Here is an 11,045-nt window from a genome sequence, read left to right as displayed (position 1 = left end):
TACATTGACATAGTGTCGGGCTCAAGTGTCGTGTCGTCCTCAGTGCCGCATATAGGCTATAATGTAGTGACCTGGTTAGACGAGTGTGGGGGAGGGGGAATGATCGCACAAGACAATAATGCTCTTCATGAAATGGATCTCACAGGCGGCTGTCTGTTTTTAAATGTAGCCTACTACACCACTTGCGAAATCGGACGTGGCACATAGCCTAATTATTAGGCTACTGGATAGCAAATCCATAGACTTTGTTCATCCTATATCCTTAAAATGAAAGTGATGACTGGCGAAATTAATCAACGACGTTTCAATAAACCATTGTTGAAATGAATGAAAATGGTTTTAGAAACCTATAGGCCTATCAGAAGGAAATAGCCTTCAACCTGAAATAGGCTACTCGAAAGGCAACCTTAGATTAATTCATGAATTCATTAGGCTACGGTTACAAGACCGCATTTCCGTGAATAGGCTATTATTGTCAACGTCAAGGCGAAGACGAAAGAGATGGACAAGATGGACATTTTGGCAACATTTACATGCTAGGAATACTTAGAAATGTGTAGGCCTAAGCTATTTTAAAACGGAGGCTTGTTAATTTTAACCGGCGACGTTCAAGTAGGCTACGGCGACGTTCAAGTCCATATACCGAATAAAGCCTTACGAAATTCACATCCAGTTGTGGCGCATGTGGTTGAAGCATAGGTAGGGGAGACCGGGGCTGGTTGGCACAGGGGCAGGTTGGCACACGCTTATTCTCCAGGCCCCTAGAGGGTCCAGCTACCAAATTCAAACACTGGCTTGATGCCCATTTTGAGTATAGTTAGTCCACTTAAGTAAGAAGTTTGAAAGTCATTAACTCTTGAGGTGAGAGAAACTTTTTGATTTTGTGACGTCAAAACTAAGAATATGCACCTCCCACTAAATTCATTCTAGAAAGGTGATAGTTAGGGACAGAAAAAAGATAAATATTGCAATTGATAGATAGGGGATCTAGCTATAATTTGATATTAAGTTTGAAATCCTGTGATGTTTGATGCTAACAGACTAACATGATTTGTGTCAAAAGTTCTGTGCTAATGTGGGCGGGGCAGGTTGGCACACTTATTTCGGGGTTGGTTGGCACATGTATTGAAGCTTATTATTATTATATTATTAATAATATTATATAATTAAGACATATTCTACATATAATACTAACTAATAATAACAATAATACTAATAGAAACAATATTATTATTATTACTACTACTATTTAGTAGTAGCCTAGGCTAGTAGGTAGTAGGCCTAGTTATTATGCAGCCTATTAGAATTACCACAAAAGTTGTTGATACAGGCTTATTTTATATCAGGCTTAGGCTATGTGTCATTATATGATCAATATATAGATCAATAATAGAAAATAGATTGTATTTCATTCTTTTACTTGTTAAATGTGTGTTATGTAGCCTATATGAATAGACATATACTAATAAATATAACAATATGATACAATTTACTCCCTTTTGACTATAAAATTTGAATTTTCCCTTATCCTACAGTAAATCATATTTGAAAGATTCAGTATTCAGTTATTATTGAGTAGCCTATGTGTTCTTTGATACTATTTCCTACAGAACACAGCAGTTTAAATGTGTGCCAACCAACCCCACCTACATGTGCCAACCAACCCCGTGCTGGGGCAGGTTGGCACAACTGCGCAACACCCTTTTAATCATATATAAATGAAAGCAAGGGATAATTAACCAACAGTGCATGTGCCTGATTTTTAACTGAGATCTAAACCTTTCATTGTATCATATTTTCGGAGTTTTAAAGCAATGTATGACAGAGAAATATGACTAAGAGTAAAAAGTGTGCCAACCAGCCCCGGTCTCCCCTATCGTACGCCAGCGACTGGGGTTCGAAACCCAGTTGAAGAACCTCTCCGGAACCCGTCAAAACAAAATGAATCGGTTTATTAAAAGAAATGAAAGATTTCCTGTTTTGAGATTCTTTTTATGTTTGCGATGTCTGCTGAAAAGAAAAGTTAATATGTTAATTCGTGGTTCAGCGCGCGCTCACACACATTTTTACATTGACATAGTGTCGGGCTCAAGTGTCGTCCTCAGTGCCGCATAGGCTATAGGCTTTAATGTAGTGAACTGGTTAGACGAGTGTGGGGGAGGGGGAATGATCGCACAAGACAATAATGCTCTTCATGAAATGGATCTCACAGGCGGCTGTCTGTTTTTAAATGTAGCCTACTACACCACTTGCGAAATCGGACGTGGCACATAGCCTAATTATTAGGCTACTGGATAGCAAATCCATAGACTTTGTTCATCCTATATCCTTGGCGGAGATAATAATTAGGCATATCAAATTAAAAGCACACTACGACAGGTATACTTGTGTGATCACGCAACACAAGAGAGCATTTAGCGATGGGACAGTTGTGAATGAGTGCTTAACACCCTGGAGTCTAAATACCCCCGGGGGATTTGAAAAACTGTTCCAAACACACATCTCAATCTCTGCTTTTATCATATTATAGAGACACCATTAGAAGCCTTTAATCAACTCGTTTTCAAATATATAGCCTATGTTTTAAGAGAATATGGCAATGATAATGCACTTTCTAAAAACAATAAATTCGTAGGATTTGTCCTCTCACCTGCAGCAGGCCCATTCAAAAGCCCATCCACCTAATTTGCATTCGAAAGAGCCAATCACTAAAGTGACACATTTAGTCTAGCCTACTTTATTAGTTTTTTTTGACCCCTCTAATAAATTGCCTATAGTCCTACTACGATAATGGAGGAAGGGCTGCCTAACTGTTCCCCCTAAGAGTTTTTTCATAAGATAAAATGTTTACTCTATTTAAGTTTAGGATTTGGTAGACAAGACAACCTCGGAAAAGTTCTTCAGATAAACAATGTTTTATTGAATTAAAGGAAAGAAAATGTATCGCCAGGGTTTCGGGGCTTGCGAAGGCATTCGTTGATGTTATCGATGCAGTCCTTGCGGCCACTTCTCCCCATCGTAGGAAACTTTCTGCTTAGTGTTGACAAAGGTCTTGACGTTGTGTGGCAGTGCTTGCTTGCCCTTCGATCCATCCCAGTTGGTGGTTTTGCACCAGGCTCTAGTGCTCCTTTGTGGTGATGGCTCTGAAGAGCAGGCATCCGTATCTACCAGTGATGCGCGGGCTGATCCAAATCGAGCGCACCCGCGGTTATGGGTCAAGAAAAAATATTTTGAATGATATGCGGGTCATGTTTGGTCGGGTCGGTAAAAAAAATAAATTGTCATTTATATCGTACATAATTGTCTTTAGAAGAAAAAGACATAAGTTGCAGCATTCCCACTGAAACGCGATTCTATCCCCCACATTTTGTCACGAACATGTAGAAATGCACTTGTTTCTGCGTAGACAGACCCTCGGCTACACTTGACATGCAGTTGTGTTCTGTTCTCAGAGCATATGCTTTCTCTGTCTATGATCTGCAGCTTTTATCTCGAACTGCTGGCCTCTACAGAAAGTGGCAGAATCGTCTACTGAGCAGCGAAGTTGCCGATGCAATGCGTGTTTCTCAAGTCTGATAATTTCCAGCAAGATCGAATGGTATTATGGAAAGAAAAATAAACTAAAAGTTTCCCAAATCAGGAAATATTTCTTAATTTAATGTCATCAAGGCATATAGCCTACAATTGGTATGAGCATGCAATATGTGCGTCCTTGCGCAACTTATAGGCCTAGTGGCTCGTTGGAAAGCCCCACGTCTGCTCTTCCCCACGTCGTGCAATAAAGGTTTCATCTCGCTGCAATTTATAATCGCGGAGCAATGGACTTTTGGTCCATTGATGAAGACGTTAATAAAGAGTTTCTTAATAATATTCTATGCCTGCATTTCATGCTTGGGAGAGCTTCAAGGCATTCATGTGAGGAACGGCTGAAACAGAATTTGAAATCCTAGGCTAATTATGTTCGATGTTGAGTCAAACAGCCACATTTTTGGATGAATGCTGACACGGAACAAAAAAAAGGTAGACTAAATGCATGTTTCCCAAATTCTGAGCAATTATAGGCTATATATAATTAGGCAATATAGGCTATATTATTGTTTTACATGCATATGAGATACCAATTTTGCATAGCTCAATGACGCTACGACTAAGTTAGACTAGGCTACTTTTTACAATAAGCGGGTCGGGAAGCGGGTCGGGTCCTGTATTTCAATATTTTTTTTTTGCGGTCCGAGTTGCGGTCGGGTTATAGTTGTAAACGGCGGGGCGGGGCGGGGCGTTCAGACACGTACCCGCGCATCACTGGTATCTACCAACGTTGCCGCGACTCTGTTGGTGAATTCGAGCATGTTGTTCTAATCTGGGCCAACAGCAAGCAAAGTCACGTCATCGTGCTGAGAAGGAACTTGAATGCTGTTGTCGAATGTGGCAGAGAATACAGAAGAAGACTTTAACTATTACTTATATATTCTTATGACGAAACGCGAAGAATAAATACGAGGACTGACCATCTCGCCTCTCCGCGTTTCCCCCAATAGGCCTACCATGGCGACAAAGAAATAAATATGATTTGACATTTTAATGTTTGTAGCGCGCCAGTTTACCCAGTGTGTGTGCATTGAGTAGTTCCTTAAAATACGGAACAAAGAGCGTCCCGTAGGCTATCTGTTCAATACAGAAGAAGACTTTAACTATTACTTATATATTTCTTATAACGAAACGCGAAGAAAAAATACGAGGACTGACCATCTCGCCTCTCCGCGTTTCCCCCAATATCATGGCGACAAAGAGAAATACATATGATTTGACATTTTAATGTTTGTAGCGCGCCAGTTTACCCAGTGTGTGTGCATTGAGTAGTTCCTTAAAATACGGAACAAAGAGCGTCCCGTAGGCTATCTGTTTAATACAGAAGAAGACTTTAACTATTACTTATATATTTCTTATAACGAAACGCGAAGAAAAAATACGAGGACTGACCATCTCGCCTCTCCGCGTTTCCCCCAATATCATGGCGACAAAGAGAAATAAATATGATTTGACATTTTAATGTTTGTAGCGCGCCAGTTTACCCAGTGTGTGTGAATTGAGCAGTTCCTTAAAATACGGAACAAAGAGCGTCCTGTAGGCTATCTGTTTAATACAGAAGAAGACTTTAACTATTACTTATATATTTCTTATAACGAAACGCGAAGAACAAATACGAGGACTGACCATCTCGCCTCTCCGCGTTTCCCCCAATATCATGGCGACAAAGAGAAATAAATATGATTTGACATTTTAATGTTTGTAGCGCGCCAGTTTACCCAGTGTGTGTGCATTGAGTAGTTCCTTAAAATAGCCTACGGAACAAAGAGCGTCCCGTAGGCTATCTGTTTAATACGGAAGAAGACTTTAACTATTACTTATATATTTCTCATAACGCTGGCTGTAGGCGATTTCTATAACCATTTTCATACATTTCAACAATGGTTCATTGAAGTGTCGTTTGAATAATTTCGCCAGTCATCACCTTCATTTTAATGATTCAGTGAGATTAAGGAGTCGACTATTGACGGATATGCGGTCTTCATCATTAAATGCAGTTGAAACTTTCTGCCACCTGGTGGTTGTTTGGGTACATTGCCTTAGCCTCGAAAAAAATCGGCTTGACGCACTGCGGGATCTCTTCGGGAGTCCCGCGGGAGAAGGTGCATTCTCAACCCGTACCCACTGTAATAGAAAAGAGACTGGAAAGACTAAGCAGCAGTGAATGTACCGTACACAGACTGTGAAAACAAATGAAATGGTGACCACCACGCTATTTAAGAGCCACCACTTCTGTCTTTGATCTGTACATACAGCACAGCAATGGATTTGAAATGGGTAAGAGTGAGTAACACTGTGAACGGATAGCTGAGGAGTGCTGACAGATACGGCATTAGGTCAGGGGGGGAAAAACAGAAGAACTTCACAAACTGTTCACCAAACACTGATGAAGTAATCAGATACTGAGAAAACGCTCCTGGGAGCGCGGAGTGGACGCACGTTTTACAGCATGCTCGCCTCTGTTTTTCTTTGAGGCAAAAGCAGCATGTTCCAGAAGTTGCTCACGCTGTGTGGCGCATCGGCTCTTGGCTGGGGAGACAATGAGACAATGTGTTCTGTAGCTGTATGGGACTGCCTGCCCTTGGACCAGATTTACAGCCATCCCTCAAGGGACGCTTAACCACATCCTTCAGATTTTTTTTATCTTCACATAATATGATCTCTTCAATTATAGCCAACACATCACCCTCGTTTACACAGACAGAGCAATATGGGCTGTACATAGGAGCAGCGGGTTCACTGTTTCTGAGTGAGCTCCAAAGAGATAACCTAATCCTAAACCAACACAACTGTATGCTTATCTAATTGCTACAGGACACTAGTCTGCCTATAGCTGCTGGGTCCCTTTTAATCTTAAAACATTCATCTCGACGTTACTCCTTACGTGAAAAGCTGTGTGTCTTTCAGAAAGAGCTCCTTTTTCACACACGAAAGTGAATAATGATATTTGTGGTCTGAAAGAGTTGACTAGTGTGGATTGAGTAAAATGTAAAGTGAAGAATGGTCTCTTCATTCTCAGTTTCTTTCAAGGAGTAGGGTTGGTGTCACTGAAAAGCTGCTTTTTCTAGAACCTCGACGTGGCTATATAAATGAATCCCAGTTGCCTGGCATTAATAGAGAAAGAGAGAGAGAGAGAGAGAGTGTGTGTGTGTGTGTGTGAGAGAGAAAGAGTGAGTGAGAGAGAGAGAAAGAAACGAGTGGAAAAGTTCTCTCACAATGTATGCTGTGAGAAACCATTAGCTCTCTCCCCCAAAAAGTTCCCCCCTGCCCCCACCTCCTTCATAATTTGGGACATCCTGCCAAAGCACATACCAACATCTTCAGTTGCACTCGCAGTTCATGCTGCCATGATCTCCCCCGACTCTTCTCTGCGCTCAATAAGAAAATGATCACTACAACCGTTCCAGGAAACTCAACCGTTTTCCAAACTTAAGTAGCCCCCCCCAACCCATCCCTCTCCCCCCGAAGGTTTTTTCCATTCTTGCCCCGAAAGAAAAATTGCTCTCAGATATCTAATGAAATGACAATAAAAGGAGAAAATAAATAAGCCTGCTTTAAGAGCTCGGGGCAGATTTGTGGTCCAAGTAAACTTTTCTAAATGCCACTCTCTTGAGATACTTGGCTTTTCCCAGAATGCACCATTCTGACCACAATGCGTGTCCTTGTGAATACATTCAAGTGGCGTTCTAAGTCATCTCTCAGGGCAGAGAGCTCTGCCTCCTGTTCCCATCCAGTCGGGCTACAAAATGGAGGCGCTGGGCTCTGGCACTGGCCTCTAAACACAAGAGAGGAGATGAACACACAGGAAACGCAGCAGGGCCTGTCCTCAGGGGACCGAGCCATCTCGCTCTCTCTCTTTCGCTTTCTCTCTTTTGCTCTCTCTCTCTGTCTCCTTCTCTCCCTCCCTCTCTCCTCTCTCCCCCTCTCTCTCTCTCCTCTCTCCCTCTCCCTCTCATATACACACAAATACACAAACCATTCCTTGGGACCCCCCCCCCTCTCCTAAATTACAGGAACCCTTGTGCGTATGATCAGAGGAAAGCGGCCCTCGTTACTGTCAGTGTTGGAGAGGAAACTCCCCTCTAAACAGCTCTCTTGCCCCTCTTCTCTTCCCCTCTGGCCTGTTCTACAATGACAAACCCTGGCTGATAAGCTTCTTGACTAACTGGCATGATCACAACTGCTTTTTGCCACATTTGTAAACATTATATGATACCCTAACTACATGCCAACATCTCTACATGACACCCCCGCCCCCCCAAAGATTATATGTGCTATGCGTCATATGTTATACTTCAACTATGATGGACATTTTTACACTAATGCTGTTATTTTCTTTTGTGTTGTCTTTTCAATGTCCTTGACTTCCTTGATTAAAAAAGCAAATGACATGCACTACGGAAGCAGCAGCACAAGGAAACGGAGGAAGTGGAAGCTGTAAAAAACACACACATAGGATTGACAAATATAAATAACCCAACACTGACAGGAAGAGATGCAACATGTTGTGTTGCACCATTACAGCCCCTACATTACATAAGCGTTTTAGTCTGGTTTGCAACATCATGAAGTGACTGCAGAGACCAGACTGTACATATTTGCTGTATTTCACCTCTTTCAGTGCATTTGGACTTTGGAACAACATCCTCCGTTTTTGGCAAGATTTTCTATGACAGATAAGTAATGGTAGTCAATAGAGAGAGGAAAAGGAGAGAGCGAGAGAGATCTGTTTTCCGATTCTCATGTGGTCTGCAGATGGACAGAGAGCACAGATAAAGAACTCTTTTGACAGTCACTGGTGAGCAAAGGATCACACAAGGGCACACAGCCACACACACACACACACACACACACACACACACACACACACACACACACACACAGGCTACAAAGCTAAGCAAACGTTACATCAAGCACTTAAACACACACATACACACAGAGAGAGAGAGAGAGAGAGAGAGAGAGAGAGCTTCCTTAACAGCCATGACCTGCAGCTGGACTCTATTGCCACAGCTGTAGTCTCTTTCCCTCTCCTTCTTTATCTCTATATGCATTCCCATATTCTATAAGGGGCATCATGAACGCAACAGTCCAATAGACATTCTCTTTCACAGGCTCACAGGAACACACACACACACACACACACACACACACACACACACACACACACACACACACACACACACACACATACATACACACACACACACACACACACACACACACTGTTCCAAGTCTAAGTGGCAAAGTGTGTATATAAGTTCCAACTCCACTCCAAATGTCCACACAGTGCAGTGTGTGTGCGGCTGCTTTCCCTATTTTAGACATAACAAGCAGTCAAGGAGGGGGCGGGAGACTGAGAGACGGGGTGAGAGAAACAAGGGCGCAAGAGAAAAGGAGTGGAATGAGAGAGACCAGGCGAGCGGATACTGAAGTCTATGGACAAGACATGGTGAAAATATAAAGAAAGACAGACTACACGAGAGAGAGAGAGAGAGAGAGAGAGAGAGAGAGAGTCTTCATGTATTCACCATTCAATGGCACCATGGTGTGAATGTGATGTGAAAAGTGGTGTCACTGAATTGACAAGGAGAAGCTTATGCTAGAGATCTGTTATTGACATAGCATTCACAAATCTGAAGACCTATTGTTTCTAGCACTCTCTGGAGGCATAGGTCACAAACCCCACTTGAGGGCCTGGAAACTTAGAATAGTTTCTGTTTTAGGATCTGTTTAGGTCTAGATTGGAGACAGATTCACAACTAGAACTAATATTATATTTGTGATATTGAGATTTAGAATGTTTTGATTGTATCTGACAACAGACATGGCATTTGTCATCTTCAAACTGCTGAATTATCCATTTGAGAACAAAAGGCACATTCCTTGCACATTAAGTCAGCAGTAGGTCTACCCTGCTAACGTTTGTCATTGCCTCACAAACTCAACAAGCAATCCTTTCTCTGACAGTCTGTCCCAAACACAACCCACCCTCCTCTGGTGTAATCAAATCCAACAACTTATAAAGCCGTTATTCACTACACGTCCAAGACATGGCACATGGGTAGGGTACATGGCACACGGTCGCTTATTCATGAGGACTGACAGACAGGAATTTCACTAGGCAAAGACTGTTACACACACACAAGTTACAGACAAGCCCACGGTGGCCTAATGTGGGAAGGAATGAGCGTGGACATAATTCCTCAATACGGATTCACTTTGTTATGGTATTATCTGGCAAGCTCCGGAGGAGCGTACCGGGGCCCGTGATATGGCTGCTGAATGGAATTATGTAACTCACAATTTTGCGAACGTGTTACTAAAGTGGTGGGCTATAGGCAGTGGTCGTTCCACGGTTGAGTCTGGTCAAGTTTTCTTCTTCGCACTGTTATCTTTAGCGAAGTGTTATCGCCCACATTTCAATAACATTAACTTTTGCAGGAAGAATGTAAACAGCATGCCTTCCCGACCAAATGGAACAAAAACAAATGTTAAGCATCCACGGACTCTCCAACGGAATTGAGGGTCGCACGCACTGAGTTTACTCAATTATAAAATTGCAAATGACATCAATATCAAGTCATGCCCCACGAGGGAATAATCTACACAGCATACCGACATGGCAGAGAGGTTATGGTCACATATGTTCAGGTTAACTTAAATCAGCCAACACGACTATGATTAATTAGCTATAGAATACCTATAGGCTAGTCTTCACTTAAGTTAAAATAACATTCTTGCATTTCACCTTGGCTATATGTTACACTCATTGAAAACAAAAAAAATGTAATTTGAAAAGTTTCTAATGCACGAATAAACACGAGGATTGCGCGCACATCTTTCTGCTGGGTTCTCTACGACAATCGCAAATAAACCAACGACAAATTCTATAGAGGAGAAACGTAACACTTACCAGCGAGCTTCGGGTCTGTTTTCCGACGGAATTTCTCTTTGCCCCGCAACCTCGAGAAAGTCCGCTTCAGAAGGGGTTCAGCCATAACTGAATCCCCCCCGAATATGTGTGTGTGTTTTCTCTGGGGAGTGGCAAAAAGGGATCCTTGGTTTAAAACTTACTTAACAACGTTCTTCTTAACGCTTTATTTCCACTGAACACTCCAAACTCCATCATAGCAGGACATTTCTAAACGCCTCCATCACAACACTACTGCTAGTGAGCTCTTTCGCTCTCGTTCGCTCGCTCTACGACTGTCTGGCCAAATTTCACAGGAAAGAAATTCCTCAGATTCTTTCCCAAACATTTTAACCCTTGCGTTGCTTACAGGGGGGAAGCTGATGGGAGATGTAGTTCGCGGCACTCACTCCAGAGTGGCTCAGCCTACTAAAATAGACTCTTTTTTGCAGAAACTAGCTAAGATATACATACAGTTGTCGAAGGGCTTATAAAATGTTTGAGTTTACACCGCTTTTTAAAATTAAATTCTAATTGTATTTTC

At 42.1% G+C, this 11,045-nt stretch overlaps 1 protein-coding gene across 1 annotated transcript in view; it reads right to left on the bottom strand.

Annotated features, from left to right (window-relative positions):
- LOC134070666 (rho GTPase-activating protein SYDE1) overlaps positions 1-10,968 on the bottom strand; it is a 23,457-nt gene extending 12,489 nt beyond the window's left edge. Inside the window, exon 1 of the mRNA XM_062527072.1 lies at positions 10,505-10,968. Coding sequence (XP_062383056.1) covers positions 10,505-10,589 — 85 coding nt within the window. The 5' untranslated portion in view covers positions 10,590-10,968. The remainder of the gene's footprint in view (positions 1-10,504) is intronic.
- Between the last annotated feature and the right edge of the window lie 77 nt (positions 10,969-11,045).

The sequence above is a fragment of the Sardina pilchardus genome, chromosome 22, assembly GCF_963854185.1.
Source record: "Sardina pilchardus chromosome 22, fSarPil1.1, whole genome shotgun sequence".
NCBI classification, from domain to species: domain Eukaryota; kingdom Metazoa; phylum Chordata; class Actinopteri; order Clupeiformes; family Clupeidae; genus Sardina; species Sardina pilchardus.
This window is presented reverse-complemented; position numbering and strand designations above follow the sequence as displayed.